Consider the following 20,425-nt stretch of genomic DNA (forward strand, 5'->3'; position numbering starts at 1 on the left):
GATAAAGGTTGTTGGGCCCAGTGGTACGGAGCGCAGCGCTAATCGATATCTGTGGACATTTGTGAGTGCAATCCGCTGTATGCACTTGTGTGCATCCTAAGATAGACTCCTGCGACACTGACATGGCCTAGTCTCAGGTGTTCCGCCGCTGTCAGGCGGCTTTGCATAACCCTCCTACTTTCCGATGCTGCATTCCTTCCAGTACGTTACCGCCGCTGAGGCAGCAATTTTACAGCAGCCAATTACCAACTGCGCCATCTCTCTGTCTCCGTTGAACCACCACAGCAGTCCGATCTCATGCCCCCACATATCAATGAATAAATTACTGACGGTCCGCTCCAGCGCACACGTAAGTGATCTCATATCATCGGCCCAGAAAAATCATAAAAAATCACACAGAAAATAAGCATTAGCCGTCCATCGGAGTCACCTAGATCCACAGCGACTAATGAGCGTCTTGCATCCGAGCCAAAAAGCTACCGATTATGTCTTGGTTGCCTTGTACTGTCATCCCCCGTGAGAATGTACACCACCGCCAGGATGTACAACTGTCTTTTGTGGCCGTTTCTCCTGCAAAACTCTCAAACTAAATTCATGATAATTATGATCCTATGCCATTCCATATCATCCTGCGTTGGATTGGCAAGGGCATGTCTAGAAATGAAATAACATGGCTCAAAAGACAGAAAATGGGCTCTTTTGAAAAAAAAATTTGAGCTCGGGTCAGTAACCAGCTGTGAAATAACCTCAGGTTGTGAGCAAAAGAGTAATCATATATTGAGCTAACACCTTCCGCCCCCACTGAAACAAAACTGGGCGCAACCAGAAGGCACAAACTCTCAATATTTTGGACCGATGACAGAGTGTCCTCTCGAGGCTCACTATAATCTTATAGCCGCCGTATCGGCGAATCCGGCTCGGCAATAACACCATGATTTTCCTTTTATGGCTCGGCTACAGCCAATACCCTGCCTAATATGGGCTTATTACCGATATCGGCTCCCACGCAGACTGTACAGTCTGACGGTGGCCGGTCCTTGGTTCTAAAATCCACTGATGTTCGTATAGTAGGGAATCCGTCCACTTTGGCGCTTCGTAGATTTTTTCAGTATTAGTTTGGGTCTTGGGGATGCTTCAAACCTTATTTTACAGGACGGGCCAGCGAGGAAAATATTCCAGGACTTACGGAAATTTGGCTGTCTCTTCTGGCGGGGGATAACAGTAGCCGCTTCGCGGGTGTGCCTCGCCGAGACTTTGCGCCATGTTTCACCGTAATAAATAGGTAATAATCACCAAGGAAGAGCCTCTACCCGAATATTGGCCCCGTGCCGCGCTGTGAAACGTGCGCGGCGGATTATCCCTGCTGCTTCCTTAGGATCGACGCAGCCCATTACGAGAGAACGGGGTGGAGAAGATGTCTGGATGTTATGTTTTTCGGCACATAATGGAGGCGTTCGTGGTGACGTTGGCTTTTCTTTTCTATTTTCCCCTCTTTTTACCGCTGCGCCTACACGCCACCACTCGTTCGAGTTAAGTCTTGCTTGACGGCTGCACGACGTCAAACACAGGAACGCCAGGCGGCGCAGGACCGAACAGAACTTACTTTCAAGAGCTATCCTGGGACGACATCGTCCTCCAAAGAGAACACCGAGAACGTGGGCTTTGGGCTCGGAAAGGCAGACAAGGGCATCGAGCTGCGACAGTTGCATTTTTGAGTATCGCATAAAGAGACGGACGAGAAGGCGGCAAGATGGGCAGCTCGTACTCGACGATGGTCGTCTACGCCCTCGTAGCAACGTTCTTGCCAGTCATTTGGGTGCTTCACCGGATTTTTGCGATCCCTGCGCACCTCCGGCATTTGCCTACCGTTCCGCTGTGGCCCTGGGTCTGGAGCTACCTCACGGCGAAGCCGGACAGCTATCGGTGCCAGCGGTTTTTGTTGCCGATGAGGGACGAGCGCGGGGAGGGGCTGGTGCTCATTTGGGCGGTGGGGCACTGGATGGTGCAGGTACTGGACCCGAAGGTACGTTTTTAAACCAGAGCTCCATAAATATCGAACAGATGTCCTAACTTAAATACATATACAACAGATATTCCATCATATTCTGATGAACCACGGAAAGTTCGTAAAGGACTACCCCGACAACGACACGATGTTCATCCAGCTCATCGGCACACACAGCGTCGGCCTCGCGACGGGCGACGACTGGAAGCGGCAGGCGCCGATCGTGAAGCAAGCATTCTCCCTCCCGGTTCCGATCCCTGCGTTCGTGGCGCTCGTCAGGAGCGCTATCGACGTGGTAAAACACACGACCACGGTCACGCACGATCAGGGTCAAGGTCAGGAGGACGCACCGACACACACGGTGCGGTGGTCGGAGTTGGCGCAGCGCATTGCGCTCGACGGCCTCGGTATTGGGTTAATTGGACACAACTTCGACGCGGTGCGGACGCGCTCGAGCTTCGTGGAGGATTACAACAAGCTGATGCCGGCGCTGGCGAGCCCGCCGTATGTGTTGTTTCCGCGGCTCGAGCGGCTGTTGCCGCGCCCCGAGGTACGAGCACGCATGGATCGGTTCGTGGGGTCTCTGGTGCACCTACTGCACGCGAAGAGGGATAACCCCGGCGACGACATCATGACGTTCCTGCTCAATAACAAAGAGCTGTCGGAGGTCGAGCTGAGGGATAATATGGTGACGTTGTTTATTGCTGGACACGTACGTCGACTGCTGCCTGCCTTCTTGGATTTAATGGAAACTGATGATATCGGCTGCATCCACAGGACACCACAGCAGGCGCCATGGCCTCCTTCATGTACTTCCTCGCAAAGCGACCTGAGATCCAACAAGCATGCCGCAGCGAGGTCCTCCGCGTGCTCGGGCCCACCGCCGACCCGACGCAGGCAATCCTGGGCCCCGACTCGCTCCCGTACCTGCACGCGTGCATCCACGAAACGATGCGCATCAACCCGCCCGCGTCATTCGTCGTCTCGCGCGCAGCGCAGACAGACGTCGTGCTCGACAGATACCTCGTCCCAGCGGGTACACCGCTGGTGCCCAACATCCACGCGATGCACCACAGCGCGCGGGTGTGGGACGAGCCGGAGGTGTTCCACCCTGAGCGGTTCCTCGACGCGAATGGCGGCGCGGCGGACCTCAGGGCCGGGGCCACCAGCAGCAGCAGTGGCGTCGAGGTATCTGGATCTGCGCATGTGGCGGCGGCGACCCTGAGTGGCGCGAAGAAGGAGAAGTTGAAAGGCAGCGGAAGTGGCGGTGGCGGCGCCAAGGTACAAGAGGGCGGCGCCGGCGACTTGAGTTTGGGTCTGAGTTTGAAGGAGGGATGGATGCCGTTCGTCACCGGCCCGCGTAAGTGCCCCGCGCAGAACTTTGCGCTGTACGAGATGCGGACGATCGCGGCGATGTTCCTGCGGGAGTTCGAGTGGACGCTGCCGAAGGGGTCGATACACGAGAATGGGATCCAGAACTCGTTCTTTGCGTTTTCGTTGTCGATGCCTTATGATCTAGACATCACATTTCGGCCGTTGAGGCAGGAGGGCGAGAGTGGTGCGGCGTAGGGAGATTCTTGTTGCTTGACTTTGCCATAATACGCTGGTGTTAGTTAGTATTGTACCTAATGCCCGTTCTAATATTATGTGTTGCACCTTCGAACTCAATTCGAGGCTGTCATCTGGCGGAATGTGACTTATTATAGTGCAACTCACTCACCGCGACGGCCTGCGCTATCTCGTTATCAGCAGTGGCAATATCGACGAAGGATTCAACTACGATGATGCATCTAGGCAGCCCCTCGATCTCCGAGCGGGTCAGCATCGCCTTCCCGCCCGAACCACCATCGGAGGACTCGTCTGTGCTTTGCCTGACGTCGCGCGCATACCAAGACGGCAAGACTGGCGATAGCCAGACGCTCTACCTCGATCTTCGTCTCTCGCTCCCTCTGGTTCAGGATAGCGATCTCAACCTGGGCTTCGCCGGGCTGCGAGAGACGCTCGCGACGGAGCCAAGGGTCCGAGTGAGGTGGAATAGGACAATCGACTCGGGTCGGGATGAGCCCGACGACGGAGCGCCGCCGGATCTGCCTGATGAGGGGGATATGATTACGAGGTGGGATCCTGAGTTGGGAAGGGAGGTCGAGGTGGAGTTGGGCAAGACGTGGAATGCGGATGCGCGGAAGGTGCAGGACTACGAGGAGGTTTGGAGGTGAGCAACTTTCATGTGCATGATACGACTGTTTTGCGTCAAAGGCACGACTCATCATCACATGTGCAGCGAAGGAGATATACCCTCTGGTTCGGAGTACATCTTTGCTGTGCAAGACAGGCTGCCGAAGGACAGTGGAGACCTACATTTCTCGACGACATTTCTGGCCCGCCTCGGTCACCACGCACTTGCGCTCGCGCAGGAGCCCAGAGGTGCCTTTCAAGCTGTCCGTCTCAGCCAAGGAGAGAACGGCCACTGGAGCACGGTATATGATAATACTTCTGGGTCGAATCTTTACAAAGATGTTGTAGCGCTGGTTGCGAGGACGCACGGCGAAAAGAAGAGGGGAGACACTTTGAAGTTGGCGAGTAACACGAAATGGGTGGTATTTGATGTTGGTCGAGCATGATTGGTGGACGTTACATGGTAGTGATTTCGGAGACGAGAGCATACTTTGATGTCAATCTTATCCCTCCCCGAACCCTTGATAACTATCCATCCATCCATCCACCCTAGCACCTAGCCTATCCTTTGCAGAACGAGGTCTTGGTAGTCACGGCTTGCACCTCTTGCTATGGTGGGATTATAATGTTTGATTTGCCTCGGAAAATGGACAGTGAAAGACTTGTAGATGGTAAAGGTGATAAGTTTCGCGGGGCAAAGTCTGGCAAAGTGGTGAGATGTTAATGTCATTGTCGGCTGGACGCGTTGAGTTTACGCGCCAGGGTCGAATATGCTCACGTGAGGCCAATTTTCTATCCCCTGCTCCTTTTCCTGCAGTGAGCGACGACAGACCACTTCCATGTTTCGCAGCTGCCTCCCTCCAGATGTTCTCGAGCTATCTTTCCGTGTAGCTTCTTCATCATCGCAAGCCACCAGATCATGCAGGACCTCCGTATCCCCCGCGTTTGCTCGCGCGTTGCATCAAGTCGCATTGGCTGAACCGAAAGCTGCATATGACCCGACCGACGCACCATCGCGACAGTGCGTGCTATACTTTCTCTTCACTCACAACATTATTCTGACCCAGTGTGCCATGTAGCGGACGTACGCGGAAAAGGCAGCTTACCCCTGCCGTTCGCTCCAGTCAAGCCACAGGTATCGCCAAGCGCAAAGTGCCATCTGGTCCCAATGCTTTGGCGTCGCTCGCGAAGAAGGTACTGGCATTAGAGCGCATCACTCTAGCTGAGGTGTGTCGCCTTTCGTATTAAAACAGCTTCAAAGTCGATAACTTTTCGTGTAGCCAGAGAAAGCGTCAGAACCTTCGCTCACCTACTCCGACACCGAGCTTCTGTCGCTCTACGAAGACCTCCTTGGCATACAAGCCCAGGATTCTCTGCCAGCCGACACTCAGGCTGCCCCCCTCAGCAAACCAGTGTTGTCACAACAAGAACAGGACCACAATGCCGTCTTGGCCGTTCGAGATCGTCTGGCCGCATCCGCACCCACCGTCGATACCTCCCACTCATTATCGACCCGCCTCATGCAGCAACGTGGCACGGAGTGGATGCAAGCTTCGCATGACCAGGAGACATCGGTGCAATCTGGTCAAGGGACCCTCCACCGCGAGGTCATTGGACATATCGGTCGTGCTATAAGTGTCATGGATGCTACGCGTGCTGCTGTTGCTCCGGAAGAAGGACATGAGCGAGTGAGGGTCGTTCTAGTTTCGAAAGATGAGTGGATGTCGCTGCTGAACCACTGTGTGCGTGTTATCCCGTCCTATCTTTTGGTGAGTACTAACGCCTCGAATAGGTACGTAATGGCGACCTATTGGCCGGAGAAGATGTATTGGGTTTGATGAAGGTAATGTATTTTCTCTCATCTCACTGGAAGCCCTAACACCGTGATGTTTAGCGCTCTGGCTTTTACCCTGCGGAAGACTTTCAGAACGTGGTGCTCGACGTATACTCGCGAAATGGAGATGTAGACAACTTTGAGCGTGCATTAGCCACCATATCGGGTACGCTTGCTATTTCGTCTGTCATCTTGGTCTTAGCTCACGACAGCATCATCACCCCAGAGTCCCCCACGGAGACCCAACGCGACCTCCACGTCCGAGCCTACCTCGTTCGCGACACCCTCGCCGAGCAAGCACCCAACGCCCCACAAGCCCCTTCCGAACTAGATCGGTGCAAGCCCGCTCTCGACATTCTCCACAAATACGAAGAATCAGCGAAACCCGCACCCATGCGTTCCTATTCTCGCGTCATCTCCCAACTCGCATTCGGCGCTTCCCCGTTCACACTCACCATCCCCACCCCCGGCGGCAGCAGCGGCGGCTTGCAAAAGAAACGCATCGTCCCCGAGCGCAAGAGCACATCCCTATCACGCGCGCACGCATGGGACCTCTTCGCGCACATGCGCTACGTCGCGCACCCGACGCCGGACGTGTACATGTACGCAGACATGATGCGCTGCGCGCCGTCGCCCGAGATGGCGCTCGACCTGTGGACCGAGCTCGGCGAGCAGCTGCGCAAGCGCGCGAACCGCACGGAGCTCGGTGCGAGCGCGTTCGGCCTCCGGGACGCGGTGGCGAGGGGCAAGGTCACGGAGGCGGCGGCGCGGGAGGCGCACGTCCGTGCGGTAAGGAGGGCGTATAATGCGGTGATATCGACGTGTGCGCGGTCGGGCGAGGTGCAGTACGTGCATGAGGCGTTCCGCCTCCTCCGGGAGATGGTCGGCGGTGTTGCTGGTCAGTCGAGGGACCCTGCGTCGCTGTTCGGGATGGTGGGCGGCACGGAGCGTGGAGGGGGCGTCGCCATGCCGGATATATACACGTTCCGCGCGCTCCTTGAGGCTGCGAGGCGCATGGGCGATCTCGAGAAGGCGCGGTGGATTCTCGCGGAGATCGTGCGCGGGCCGGGTGGCGCGCAGGGGACGGCGATGGGCGACGAGGACGAGATCAGGGTGGACGAGCAGCTGATGGTCAAGGTGTTCCATACGTACGCCGCCTATCGTCCGCCGTTCAAGCGAAACAACACACGGCTCATTGAAGATGACGACGCTTCCTCGATGAAGGCGGAGGGTCCGCAGCCGACAGAGCAAGAGACGACGGAGGCTCAAGTCGATGCAGAAACGACTCCTACCACCGCACTCGAGTCCTTGGACGCCCAGCCAGGAGAAGAAGGACCCCACCCTACCGCTCTAGACATCCCCGAGACCACACCATCCTTCTCGCACCTCCCCCCTCAGACATCCGCAGAAGTCATCTCAGAGGCACGAGCCCTCTTCTCGCGCATCCTCGAGGACACGCCCTTCGCCCCCTCCTCCCAAGGAGAACCCGGCGTCCGCGACCTCGGCGCAGACTACTCCCCCGTCCCGCGCAAGTTCGCCAGTGTGCAGCTGAGCGCGCCGCTCCTGAACGCGTACATGGCCGTGTTCTACCAGCACGCGAACGTGCACGTCGCGCAGGACACGTTCCGCGCGCTGTGGGGCGAGCCCGCGGCGCATGCGTCGTCCCGGCAGGGGCTGAGAGTGTCCCGGGACGCGTACACGTACCTCGACGCGCTCGAGTGGGCGGCGAACATGCGCCGGTCGAAGCGCGAGGAGCGCAGAGCTGCGTGTGCGTTTGCGGAGAAGCTGTGGGAGGGGTGGAGGGAGATGGAGGCTTCGAATGTGGGCGGCGGCGGTGCGGGCGTTGGTAAGGGCAAGTGCTCGGCGCGGGTGGTGGAGAAGGTGTACGCGGCCCTGATTCGCGTTCTCGCTCTGTGCGTTTTCTCTTCATACGCATAATATGTGGCTTTGTGGTCGTGAGTGCTAACACTTCAGGCAACGTATGTAGGAACAACGAACTTGACACCGCCGTATCCATCCTCCGGACCTTCGTCGCAAGATACCCCGCCTCAAACGTCCGCCTGCCCCGCGGCATTCCCATTTCCGCCTCCCCATCATCATCCACCTTCCCCTCTCCCTCCCCCTCCACGCCCACCATCATGGTCAAACCCCCAATGCTCAGCACCCGCACGTCCCTCACCGCCGCGCAGCGCCCACTCGTGCGGATGAGCACGCCGTCGACGATCGGCGACGACACCGTCCCGCCGCTGCTCACGTTCCGCGACCTCGAGCTGCTGCACCACCGCCTCATGGCGGCCGGGCGCCGCGCGGACGTGCGCTACGTGACGGGTGTGACAAAGACGTACGAGGGCGCGCTGAAGAGGCGCAGGGACGCGTGGATGAAGGCGGAGCCGGAGAGGGCTTCCGTGGGTCGTGGTCAAGAAGAGGTGGAGGCGGAGGCAGAGGTGAATGAGAGCGGCGAGAGGGAGGATGTCGAGTTGTGATGCGGGTGGGTGACGGCGAGTTGTGCTGCTTATGTTAGAGATTAATAATAATGTTTATAGAATTGCGCCCATTTGATTCAGCGACACTTTTACGAACGTCAAAAGCGATGATGTTCTTGTCAGAAGGCAAGTCAAGGTGAATTAACCTGCTTGCCAATGGACGATGCGGTACATTGTTTACGAGTATAATGACAAAGCACTGGTACAAGGGTGAACTTTTCATCTTTCAGGGGTCGAATCGACACCAACGTCGTCCTCGACACCGACATTCTCGACATATCTTTCGATGTTCTCATCCGCTGTTCCCTCCCAACTCATAGTCTCCCTCTGCCATGTCTTCCAACTGGGCATCGTACGTTGAAACGCCATCAATGTCTGAACCAGGTCAGGGCCAAGCGGCGCGATGAGAAACTGAGAACCAGAGGGAGGCGCATCCGCGGACGACGACGCTCGCGCGTTCATAGGCTGTACCGACTCCTGAGCGCCACTTAGTGGGCGTACGCTACCCCAGAAAGGATCGGGCCTCGGCGCTGTGCGGTTGAAAGTGAACGGCTCTTCGTCTCCCTTGCTCACCACACATTTGTCGACCATTCACTTTTGCCACTCATATGTTATCTCCACGCCGGGCGTGGGTTGGTAGAAATTCCTTCCGCGGACAGAACATTCGTGGACGAGGAGTAGGAGCGGAAGCGGCGAGCGCTTGTCTTCTGAATCAAGAGCGACGGCCTTGCCATGGAGCTGTTGAAGAGATGAAGATGTGTCGTAGCTGTCGTAGTAGACAAAGATATACTTCTGGACCTGGACATCGTGAGATATGGGTAGCACAACGGCAGAGAGAGACTTACTCTGGGCTCAAAGCGAATGCAAACTGCGCAGAGTCGACGAATGGCTTGTAGTGATTTAAACACAATGTTAAACCATTGCGGGGTTCGTGCGCTGGCGATGCTTTGACGCTCTCTGGAATCCACCCCAAGCGTCTGAGCAACGCCCACTAGAATCAAAGATACAAGATTAGCCTCGTGCGCTAGATATAATGCGTATGGACAAACCGTCATATCGTCCGAACGAGCAACAATGTGACAATGCTTGCAGCGTTACTGTATCCGTTTGCCCACAGATCACACACATTTGGCGCCCCAGGAACTTGTCTCGGTCATCCAGGGCCTCTTAAAACGCTGTCGTGGAAGAGCGCTCCGACCCTGTCTCGACAGAGCGAAAAAGCTCTGCGGGTGGGTTTGGAGAGGTATATGGGAGAGGATACAGGTTCAGTGGGGACATGGACGATCGAGAGCAGGTTGCAATGTCAAATAGGGGCTTCCACTCACTAGGGGCATTAGTCGATGTTTCAATAGAAAACTTGTCAAATCACTTTAAATGTTTTGCTCAACGCTCCAAATGAGGAAGCTGAGCTGCCCAATTAGGAAGGTGTACCAGAGACATTTTGAATGTTTTCTACAAAAACATGGGCGATTGCCCCCAATGACTGCAGAAAGTTGAAACCGCGACTGTGACCTCACCTGGCTCTTACCAAGTTCTAGAACGAACCTTTGACATTTTGACAGTCTTTGACGCCTTGACAGTGATGGCGACCGTTCTGCGGGAGTCAAACTTGAAGATTACGGACGGACATCGCCGTACATTCAGGCCTCGTGATTGGGTGGATGGATGATGGAGACAGCGACGGCATGTGTTCCCATCATCAAGCTTTTCGTCCCGATGGCGCATAGCGCCCTTCAACGCCTCGGCTTCTCTCGCCGAGGGACAAGCTGGCCAGGATCTGTCTTTCCCTGCTATTTCCCGCCAGATCAGGACTGTCCTTGGTCTTTAGGAGGTGGTCATGCTCTATGATGAGCAGAAATAGACGCGGCCCCCTCAGACATGTCCATGCGCCATGGAGTTCATGAGTGCGATATAGTGCGATGGATGGAATGATAGCGAGCCTGGTGTCTCGTGGTCTCCTCGTGGCATTCGCAAGGCCGGGCTAATTGCCCGAGATATTCGCTTCGCTGGCATAATAAAAGCTGGACGTCAAGAATCGATGGAGGCAAAAGAGCCTCATGCGCCCCTCACTTGTCGTCGGAGCCTTCGCGCTGCTGCAAGGCGTCGCTGCTCAGTGGGCGATTTGGGACCTTGTCCGTACTTTCCCCATTTGGTTTTCAGTGACATAAGTTGTTGACTCGCCTTCACAGTGGACCACAACATACGACCAGAGCAGCCTACTCACCTATTCCCAGCCTCCTAATGGGATTCAATTCACTTCACCCGGTGCAACAGGCGACGTCGATATCCAGGTCGATGACTCGTCCGTCTACCAGACCATCTATGGTTTCGGTGCCGCTCTGAGTGAGTGCGACCCATATTCTGTGATCTAGTCGAGTGCTCACTTGACGTCACATCAGCCGACTCATCTGCGCTTGTGCTCAGTGGGCTGAAGAGTACGAGCCCTACCAAATACTGGCAGCTCATGGACTACTTGTTCAACAGTCAGTACTGATCCTACACCTATGATAGCACGCCACTGACGTGGTTGCTTATAGTCACCGACGGAGCCAACTCTGGTGCTTTCTCTTATATCCGTGTCCCTCTCGGGGCATCGGATTTCTCGGCGAAAGGTAAATCAACGATGATGCTTCCGATGCGTGCTGCGCCCGGACTTAAGCTCGGAAGACCGCTGACATGTGCGACATAGCCTATACCTACGATGACACTACCAACAACACCGCCGATCCCAACCTGACTCACTTCAACATTAGCGTGGCTCCGTCGTACTTGTTCTCTACCCTCACCGACATCTTGACGGTCAACCCTCAACTACGAGTCCATGTCGTCCCATGGTCGCCTCCCGCGTGGATGAAGAACGGGACGATGGACGGCGGGTATATCCAACCTCAATATTATAACGCCCGTAAGCGTCAGTTGACTGACGTCTGAAACATCGTTAAAATGCATGGGAATAGTGGCCAACTACTTGTTGAAATCCCTCCAAGGTTTCAAGACAAAGGGTATCCCGATCTTCGCTATCAGCATACAGGTGACGTCATTCCACTCATTCACCTTGCTGCCCTCTACTCACCATCCGCCGGCACTTGCATGTAGAACGAACCTCAGTACACCAATCCTACCATCCCGACTACCAACGTGACTGCTCCAGCCGAGGCGGCCATCGGCAAGCTGCTCCGGCCTTTGATGAACAGCAACGGGTTCGCGGACACAAAGCTTATCGGATACGACCATAACTGGGACAACGCGGCTACCTATCCCGTGCAGCTGGTAAGTTCGCGTCGACGGTGTTTACCAAAGCAGGATCGTCATATCTTTGATTGCGGTACAGATGCAGCAAGCCGGAAGCTCGTTTGACGGTGTTTCGTTCCATTGCTACAAAGGCTGGGTCGAAGAGCAGGCTTATTTCACGGAAAAGTTCCCGGACAAGGTACGTCCCTTGGCTCCCGTTGGCAAGCGAGGTCGATCTCATACGGTACTTATGGCTCGTAGGAGGTGTACTTTACCGAGTGCTCGGGCACGTTCGGCTCGGACTGGTGGAGCGACATCAAGGCAAGTGCAAGAATAGCGTACATGACCGCGGTCGTCCACCGGCGCTCTTACTAACTTGTTGCCCGTCGTCCCCGCAGGACTGGATGGACAACATCATGATCGGCTCAGTTACGTACGGCGCCTCGTCCGGACTCATGTGGAACTTGGCCTTGGACCCCGAAGGCCATCCTAAGCTGCCTGACGCAGCCAGCTGTGGTGGGCCAGGCTGTCGAGGCGTCGTCACGGTCACCAACACCACTTGGTCCGTGAACCAGGAATGTGCGTGAACAAAGTGATTTTTATCCTGCGTCTCGACCTAATCTCTGGTACACATCCGACAGTCTACTCACTGGCGCAAGCAGCAAAGGCCATCATCCCCAGAGATTCCAACGGGCCATGGGGCCAGCGGATCGGGGTCAACGTCACCGGTACCGGGCTCACCGTCGGAGCATACGTAACGGGCCGCGCTTCCTCGAGCGACTGGAACCGGTACTCTCTGGTCGTCCTTAACGAGTTGAGTCGCGTATCCCCGCCCATCACCATGATGCGACGTCGGAGGTTGCGAGCGCTGGGCTGATTTGCATTCGTGATCTGTAGGAACGACGACTCGGATAACGGCGGCTGGAACCCGCAAGCCGTCGATGCGACGATTGAGTTCAGAGGGACGCAGGTGCGTCCTCGGTTTGATCCTCTGATATCTGACGCGGTATGCTCATTAACACCGGAATGAATCCAGGCAACGTACACGTTCCCTGTTGGCGTGACCACATTGTGGTGGTACGCACCTGCACAGTAACGCATGCACAGTACGGACACTCTTTGGACAATTTTAGGTTATGTGACGTGATATATCGGACTCCAAGCTATTGATAATTGTAGAGGACATGTTAGTTTGTATCCTTCATTATTCTCGCCCGGGACTTTCATTTATCTGCTTATCTCGAATACCCATACCGTATACTGACCCGTACGCGCTATAACTACAACTTCAAGGATAGTAGTTCGTATTTTTACACCTGCTCTACTAGTGGACGGACAAGCTAGCACCGTTCTTTAAACACTCGTTCAAAGTACATAGTACCCAACGGACATGACCGTTCTCCCGCCATGGCCGTCGAATTTTAGGCTTCTGCTCAAGAGAGAGAGGTTTCTGTATTGATACCCCGCGTCAAACGCGTGGTCACGTTAAGTAGCGGCCATGTACTAGTGGTGTAAGGTAGTCTAGGTGTGGTGTGTAGGTGCTGCGAGGTAGATGAATGCAGTATAGGCTAGATATCTACGTTGATATGGTGTGCTGTGGTATTGGCGTTCCGGCCGGTCGTCTAGTGCCAGGGCCGTAGTATCGTATTACGGTGCGAAGAGAGGGGGATATGTACTGCGATAATTAGCGAGAGAAAGATAGCGAAAAGTAATTTATATTTAAAAAAAGAGAAATGAAATATGGGATATGCAGGAGCCAGTATACGCTCGCCTGTGTGGTCTACTGTGTAGCTGAGCGGGACTGGTATCGGGCGTCGCAAGGGCAGGATCTCGACTCCGAGTGGACGAAGTCGGAGGCGTAGTACTCCGAGCCGGCGAAACAGTGTCCCGTGCGCGCCTGCATCATCCGTCTGTAGATCTCGCGGTCGGTTTCGATGAAGTGGTGTCGAGGCTTGAGGGTGGGTGGGCTTGTATTCTTTAGAATAGCGCGCTCGAACTAGCACCTGCACGGGTATGCAGAGAGAAGTCGCTCATATAGTTGGGTTTGAGTAATGCGCCGCCCATGACACGCCACTCTAGACGACATGCGGATGATCACTGTCCTCTTATCACAATTTCAATCACAACATCAAGAGGCGATCAATGTCTATTGAAGATGCGGAGATAAATGAACAGATGCGCTATATAATACAGATGGAATACTACAACGGAATCGGCTGGAGGTCGGCGCGTTCACCACCCAACAGATCCCGCAATGACAGATCCTTGGACGCCCCACATGACGCCCAAACCGAACACTATCCAGCCTATAACAACAACGATAATACCAAACCACATCGCCGCCTGGCGGCCCCAATCCGACACCTTTGTCGGCTCAGGGCCCTTGAGGACCCTCGCCTTCTCTGCTCTCGTAAGTTCCGCATCAGCGCCGTGCTCGGAGAGCGCATGCGCGACGCCGCCCCGGGGCGACGCAGCGAGCATCTCCCAGAGCCTGTTGGTCTCATCGCAGTGATTCTTCGGCCGGACCTGCGAGAGCCTCGCAGCGGGCAGATAGCGCATGCCCCAGTCCGTGTAGCAGCTAATCAGAAGGAAGCCTGAGATCGCCACACTGACGCCTCCGTATACGGCCCAGAGCGTAACCGCACCGGCCAGAGACTCGTGATTGGCCGAGTCGTCTTGGATCTTCCCAGCTGCGGTGGTGATGATGACGATCGAACCCTGCACGACGGATTCTGCGGACGGAAGTAACGTTAATCCAGGTTTCGCACGAACATGAAGCGGTACGTACTCTTGACAGCGAAACTGTGACGACCCCACATGCTGGTTAGCGAGTACCGCTGCGGTCGTCGTATAAAGTACTCACGCGGTAGCATACCAAGAAGGATCAGGAATGATATTTCGAACAATCTCCACCTGTGGCGCAGGCGTGACCGTCTGATTTGAACAGATAATTCAGTAACCTCGCATCAGAACAGTCAAATGAAATCAGACGTACTTGAGCCAAAGCGTATAGAATGTAGGCAAAGACTGGTGTTACAGGAACATCAGAGGCGTTGACGTAAGATAGGACCAGATGCACTCACTGAACGGGGGGACTGTGGTCGACAGACGCAGAACCAGCATGGATACGAGGTAGATGACGCCAGACACGAATACTACGTAGATCGGGTTGAGAACGTCAGAAACTCGACGCATTGATGGCTGCAAGACGTACACCAGGTCATTCGTTGACCATATCGATCAATATAGAGTCCAAGTAGAGGCGTCAACCCCACGGGAAGGAGGAGGTACATGCTCGAAACCCATCCACCAATCACCGCGCCCTTCTGCAGGCGTTGCTGGGTAAATTGTCTGCGAATCGGGTGAGAAGGAGCAAATATCAGAGTGGTAAAAAAGTCTTCCTACGTTGAGATCGAGACAAAGGACTGCACGCCCGCGTTCTCGAAGACGGCGAATACGACGACGAGCCAGAACGTCAGCGGCAGGCGGCGCACAACCGATAGCTGGAAAGTCGTGCGTTTGCGCCTTCCCTCTGCCTCCGCTTGGGCCTTTCCGGAGTGATCCAAGACAATATAATGCTTGCGCAAATACTTGTCGATGATCCAGACACCACAAGCACAGATCATCGAGATCAAGCTGACGACAGCACTGATCCAGAGGGGCCAAGCGTAGGAGCCAAGGTTCGTGGCAATGATATTAGCAGTTGCCTGCCCAACGAATTGAGCCAGGTTCGCCATGGCCCTACACTCATGCATTAGACTCAAAGGGTACGTTGGCCCAAGCTTGGCCTAGCTGAATGCTCACCAGATGATACCTATGACAAGGGACAGATCAGCACGTCATGTTGCGCACGTAAAAGCGGGCGACGTACCAATTGAGAACGCATACCCGTGACCGGGAGCGAAGTACGTGGTAAAAATACGGTGCTGTGCGTTGTCGAGGGAGCCGTCGCCAATTGCCGCAATGACTTTTCCCGCGATAAGCATAGCGTAGCTATCCTCGCCGTTGGTCGCGCTTCCGGCCTGGACGAGGGATCCCACCAAATGAAAGCCGGCCAACCATACGGAAAGAACGGGACCGCCGAACCTGTCGATGACGAAACCGATCGCTATACAAAGGATAGTGTTCATCTGCGAATTTTCCCGCGTGATAAGAAGCACGTTTGAGGACTAAAACAAATAGGAACAGCTTACGAGATTCGTCACAGCAACCTGTGGGCGCCAGAGTCGTGAGTAAGGGCGGACAGACCGAGCCAAGGGTACTCACCAAAGTTGCAAACTGCGAGTTGTTGATGTGTACATCCGTCTCAATGGTTGTCTTGAGTGCTCTAGTACCGTTAAGATTAGTGGCGAGGTGGGGTATGGATCCGTTCCGTTCTTACACGATGAGACCCTACGGGAGACGCCATTAGTTAGGAACGATACTGAGCTACTACATGATAACTCACGTTTGACCAGTGGTTTCCAACTGTAGCATGCAACGGTGAGCATTGGACCAGGCGCATTTGATAGTCCCAACTTACATGTACACATGCATGTCAGGAAAACCATAACAACCTGCCATGGTATAGGAAGCTTCTTCTTCTTGGCTTCCTCACAGGGGCACGGAGATTCGGAGAACTCCTTCGGTGAAGGAGGCAAGCTGTCCGATATGCCAGACTTCTCCTGAAGTCGGTCGACGTAGATCTCCTCGATAGCAGCAGCAGAGCGGTCCTGAGGGCAAGGCATAGTATGGAAGGTATGGAGCGACACTTCTCCGCTGGATGAGGCATCACGCAGCGCTCGCCTTTAAGCATTGTGCATGGGCATAAGAATAGAGCAATGAGGGGGCGAGGATTTGCATGAGGGAGCCGACGACACCATGAGAGTGGCACAGAGAATGGGTTCCTGCTCGCTAATAAAAAAAAATGGGGGCGGCCAAAGTCCATGGGGGAAGGAGGGAAACCAAAGTAACGGAACGCTGACGGAAGAGCACAGATGATGCCTTCGCCAAGGTGCGGCCCATGATGCGCGTTACGTTTGGTGCGTGTTCTATGTAGAGTGCCAATACTTTCCTTTCTGGAAGTGCGAAGGAGGAGCGGGACGCGGTATGGCGTATTCATAGTAGAGGGCGTCTCCGAGCTTAAGTTGTGACGTTACGGCAACTACGCCAGGAATTGCAAGAGAACACCAAACGATCGGCATATCGTCCGGTCAAGATGCGCGCGTGAACATGGGGCCGAGAAGGCACAGTCCCTGCGCATGCTTCAATCAGTGCGGCCTCCCCTGATATGGCTATCAGATACCGAGACTATATAATCTGATAAGTTATTCTTAGTAGCCGAATTGATGGACCCTTCCACTACGTAGCTCGCTCACCTCGTTCGGGCTTCCCCGTCCCAGGATGACCAAAGCGCTAGTCGCCACCTAGAGTTTCAGACCAGACAACTGGTAATGGGGCGCGTCGTATGATAAACACAGTTAGATACCAGCTCCAGCGCAACGGTGAGCCAACGATGTCACGTTTAATAACGCGACCTTGTCGGAGGTGTTTCCAGCCGACAGCCGCAGATCTCTGATCAGCAAGCCACGTTCAAGGCCCCTTTCAAGGTGATACAGTGAAGGTCCTAACCGTTGAAAGTTCGTTCACCAGATCAACTCAGTCAATTTTGCGCCTTGAAATGTGTCGTCAGTGAGTAGGCATGCATGACGCAAGCGGCGTGATTCTCCAGGCTCGACAAATGTGAAACCGAACGAAGCAAACAACCTAAGGTTCGATGACTCCACCTTGATCATACGGGCGAGAGCTTCGGGGCTACTGCGCAAAGAAGACGCAAGAGGACATATCCAAATTGGTGCAGCAATGTGGTCTGTGGTTGTTGGTAGTCTCCTGATCAATACTTACTTACTATGACCGATACTAACCTGCAACAAGCGCGAACGACGGATTCAATAGAAAAAGGGTTTGCGGAAATCAAGCCACCAACCCGTTCCAACGGTTCGGCAGCGGGCGCCTCTTTAGAAAAAGCCGTTCCACAACCGAAACATTTGTATGTGCGCCACCAAACAGTGGCACATGAGTCTGGCCCGAGCGCATTTACGCTCGCGTAACAACCGCCGACGGTTGTGCGATGGTGGAAGAAGGCGCGCTCGAGTATACCTCACGATGCCCAGGGATTTGTTGCGAGACATCCTATTTGCCTGGATCACAGTTTACTAGCTGGCCCGGTAAAATCATTGATCATTGACGCTGCTTTTGCTATCATGAAAGAATGAGATTATCGTACCTTCCATCGCACACATCACCGGCAATATCCCCCACATGCACGTCGTTCTATTCAAGAACGTGTGCGTCTGTAGGGGCCTACAACAGGTGGCTCTCGGGCGTCCGATCCCGCATGACCGCTGATATCTAATTAGTGTCAAATAAGGGGCCGAGCAGCTCTTCTTCTCGAGAACGACCTCTCGCGCCCCGATGCCCCACTTACGAAGGGGGTTCATACATATTGATTGGCAAAAAAAGAGAGATTGGGCTTTGTTGAAGGCGGTAATCTTGGGAGAAGGGTGCTGTCTAAAACGCCCGTTATTAAGCTTCTCGACTTCGCTCACTCAAGAAACATCGTACCTCGAAGGGCTTGACTCTCCATTACGCATAATAAGTAACAAGAGCGCATTTCGAGGGCTCCGCAATATGCATATATGCTGGCCGGCTGGCTCTGCATTGCAGTGTCAAACTTACACTCGACCATTGTCGTGCGCTGAGCCATGCGGCTGCGGCAATCACCATGTCTGACAAGAAGTGTATATTTAGGACGCCTGCAACGTTCGTTATTATTGAAGTGATGCTTTCTATCAATAAGTACGGTAAGAACCACGCACCTCATCGCCGCGCCTGCAGAGGAGAAAGATTTCGAATAGCGTACATCGGTAGAGGCTCTGCTCTGGGACAATTCCTCGGCGAGATGACATACCGGCAGCCTTGCTGTGGGTAAGTCGAGAGACTGCAAACGTTGTTATGGCTGAGAAAACTATGGTTTGCGTTTCGAAGTGGAACATACAATATGGTCGTCTAAGGGCAGAAGTGCTCACAGGAACGTTGACATAAACTTCGGGAGACTGTAAACGTTCCGAAATTGCTCCAAGCCGAGAATTAGAGTGTATATAATCTTGAGTGGTTTAGACTATTTTGGAGTCGGAATGCTGTTACTGAATGGTGTGTCGAGAGCGAAAACTTACACTGATAAATGTCATACCATCTCTGATACGCCAACTACTATGAGGATGTTTGACCTTCAAGGGCCCTTCATCGGCAGGCCCTTATTCGCCGCGGCAGAGCGTCATCCAGGGCGTGAACGACGAAGTGCGGCGCCGACGGCGTCTTGAGTCAACGTCGGCCCTCATTTAGCCATCAGAAGGACATCGAGCTTATAATATAGCAGCATCGATGACGAAGAAGGCCTCTGGAAGCCCAGCCGAGTCGAAGCTCTTCGGGACGACGGGGCGCCTGTCCGAGGGTTTGTGAAGGATAAGCTATTCTTCCGCGCCTGGGAGGCCGATGCGCGAGATGCGAGCATAGCTTCAGAGACTTGGTCGGGTGCGACAGCCAACGCGCCTATCTTTATATCAGTGAAAGAGAAGAAAGGATGTCGTGGGGACGCTGACGGAATGCGTGCTTGGTATATGCGCATACATATATATGTCGAGACGCCGTTGCGGAGGGATATGTGTTTTGTCGGATAACATACCGCTAGTGCCGAATGATCGCTGTTTCTAGCCGATTATGACAGAACAACGTTCAAGCCTAAGAGGGGACTAGGAATTGGATTTCCTGGATGAGCAGAGGCAGCTGATAGACGTCTATGCCGTCATCGCCGTTATCACCTGAAGTGAACGTGGGCAGCATCCTCGGAAAACTCCAGCGTGAGAGCAAGAGAGTGAGGGAGCGCATGAGGAAAAGTTATGTTTACCATCAGAAGCCCCCACGAAAATGTAAGCGTGCACTCCTTCAGGCGTACCTGAGTTTGAACACTAGACTGCGGACTAGAGCTTGAAGACAGGCACAGATGAGAGCGCCCACACTTGCCTACACTATCAGCCCCGAGTGTTCTGTTGTTACATGAAACAACCGTTGCCACCGGACCGCTCCTGCCGACAGAGCACGCGCACTGCCTGTCGGGTGCCTAGGACCTACACCATAGTAGAGGGGTGGAAGAAACCCATCGGACGGGTAAGTTCAGACCTACAACAAGCTTGGATAAATGAAGACATACCGATACGCCAACTACGACACCGTCACAATGGGGGCGCCACCAGCGAATTAATCTGTACTAGGAAGGTTGTGTGAAGCAGCTGATCAGTGCCAGCGCTATGTCCTTTGTACATAAGGTGTACATATATTGCCGGAAGGAAGGCTGGGGTAAAGGAGCCGACTGTGTACGCAGTTATTGATATTTTTGTGTTGCGGCTTCCGAGAACTCCAAATTGTGCCCGCGGCATGCTGGTACGAACATAGTAGCGCCTTGACGGCACCTTAGAGGCGCATGGCAAGCTAAGTTGGGCGATCGACTGGTGAACGCGACACTTTGGTCAATCGTAAGGGGTCAAATGGACGTTTTGGCACGCATATATGCAGACACAGCAAAGTTGTGTCAGTGTCTGTTTCGATGAAGCATGGTGTGTGCCGTAGTGAGAGTGAGAAGCAAAGCTGCAACTAAGCAGC

General features: G+C 54.3%; 6 protein-coding genes across 6 annotated transcripts; 5 read left to right on the plus strand and 1 right to left on the minus strand.

The window, feature by feature from the left end:
* Nucleotides 1-1,771: 1,771 nt before the first annotated feature.
* Nucleotides 1,772-3,574, plus strand: CONPUDRAFT_63361 (cytochrome P450; the record flags this gene model as incomplete). Its single annotated transcript, XM_007774687.1, has 4 exons — nt 1,772-1,972; nt 2,091-2,717; nt 2,783-3,187; nt 3,338-3,574. 4 exons carry the CDS (start codon nt 1,772-1,774, stop codon nt 3,572-3,574), a joined length of 1,470 nt encoding a protein of 489 aa, XP_007772877.1.
* Nucleotides 3,575-3,743: 169 nt separating this feature from the next.
* Nucleotides 3,744-4,631, plus strand: CONPUDRAFT_139479 (uncharacterized protein). The gene is made up of 2 exons (XM_007774962.1): nt 3,744-4,217; nt 4,287-4,631. Exons 1-2 carry the CDS (start codon nt 3,787-3,789, stop codon nt 4,624-4,626), a joined length of 771 nt encoding a protein of 256 aa, XP_007773152.1. The 5' UTR covers nt 3,744-3,786; the 3' UTR covers nt 4,627-4,631.
* Nucleotides 4,632-5,019: 388 nt separating this feature from the next.
* On the plus strand, nt 5,020-9,720 carry CONPUDRAFT_168571 (uncharacterized protein; the record flags this gene model as incomplete). Its single annotated transcript, XM_007774963.1, has 9 exons — nt 5,020-5,201; nt 5,260-5,407; nt 5,461-5,922; nt 5,973-6,023; nt 6,075-7,927; nt 8,002-8,502; nt 8,558-9,295; nt 9,343-9,488; nt 9,547-9,720. The coding sequence occupies 6 exons, from the start codon at nt 5,020-5,022 to the stop codon at nt 8,495-8,497; spliced, it is 3,192 nt and encodes a 1,063-aa protein (XP_007773153.1). The 3' UTR covers nt 8,498-8,502; nt 8,558-9,295; nt 9,343-9,488; nt 9,547-9,720.
* A 566-nt stretch (nt 9,721-10,286) lies between these two features.
* On the plus strand, nt 10,287-13,131 carry CONPUDRAFT_84704 (glycoside hydrolase family 30 protein). Its single transcript, XM_007774964.1, has 13 exons — nt 10,287-10,629; nt 10,687-10,840; nt 10,897-10,980; nt 11,035-11,109; nt 11,187-11,402; nt 11,455-11,528; nt 11,594-11,767; nt 11,829-11,927; nt 11,990-12,049; nt 12,127-12,307; nt 12,370-12,541; nt 12,626-12,698; nt 12,765-13,131. Exons 1-13 carry the CDS (start codon nt 10,555-10,557, stop codon nt 12,822-12,824), a joined length of 1,497 nt encoding a protein of 498 aa, XP_007773154.1. The 5' UTR covers nt 10,287-10,554; the 3' UTR covers nt 12,825-13,131.
* Nucleotides 13,132-13,867: 736 nt separating this feature from the next.
* On the minus strand, nt 13,868-16,574 carry CONPUDRAFT_130159 (MFS general substrate transporter). The gene is made up of 14 exons (XM_007774965.1): nt 16,251-16,574; nt 16,176-16,195; nt 16,110-16,120; nt 15,995-16,055; nt 15,922-15,939; nt 15,600-15,858; nt 15,533-15,542; nt 15,134-15,469; nt 14,943-15,079; nt 14,812-14,883; nt 14,724-14,755; nt 14,592-14,662; nt 14,517-14,530; nt 13,868-14,460 (listed from the first exon to the last, which is right to left on the minus strand). The coding sequence occupies exons 1-14, from the start codon at nt 16,453-16,455 to the stop codon at nt 13,961-13,963; spliced, it is 1,746 nt and encodes a 581-aa protein (XP_007773155.1). The 5' UTR covers nt 16,456-16,574; the 3' UTR covers nt 13,868-13,960.
* Nucleotides 16,575-17,426: 852 nt separating this feature from the next.
* On the plus strand, nt 17,427-18,881 carry CONPUDRAFT_84706 (uncharacterized protein). Its single transcript, XM_007774966.1, has 6 exons — nt 17,427-17,631; nt 17,694-17,922; nt 17,994-18,277; nt 18,332-18,522; nt 18,586-18,707; nt 18,765-18,881. The coding sequence occupies exons 2-3, from the start codon at nt 17,838-17,840 to the stop codon at nt 18,113-18,115; spliced, it is 207 nt and encodes a 68-aa protein (XP_007773156.1). The 5' UTR covers nt 17,427-17,631; nt 17,694-17,837; the 3' UTR covers nt 18,116-18,277; nt 18,332-18,522; nt 18,586-18,707; nt 18,765-18,881.
* Nucleotides 18,882-20,425: the final 1,544 nt, after the last annotated feature.

The sequence above is a fragment of the Coniophora puteana genome (genome assembly GCF_000271625.1).
Source record: "Coniophora puteana RWD-64-598 SS2 unplaced genomic scaffold CONPUscaffold_13, whole genome shotgun sequence".
Lineage (NCBI taxonomy): Eukaryota > Fungi > Basidiomycota > Agaricomycetes > Boletales > Coniophoraceae > Coniophora > Coniophora puteana.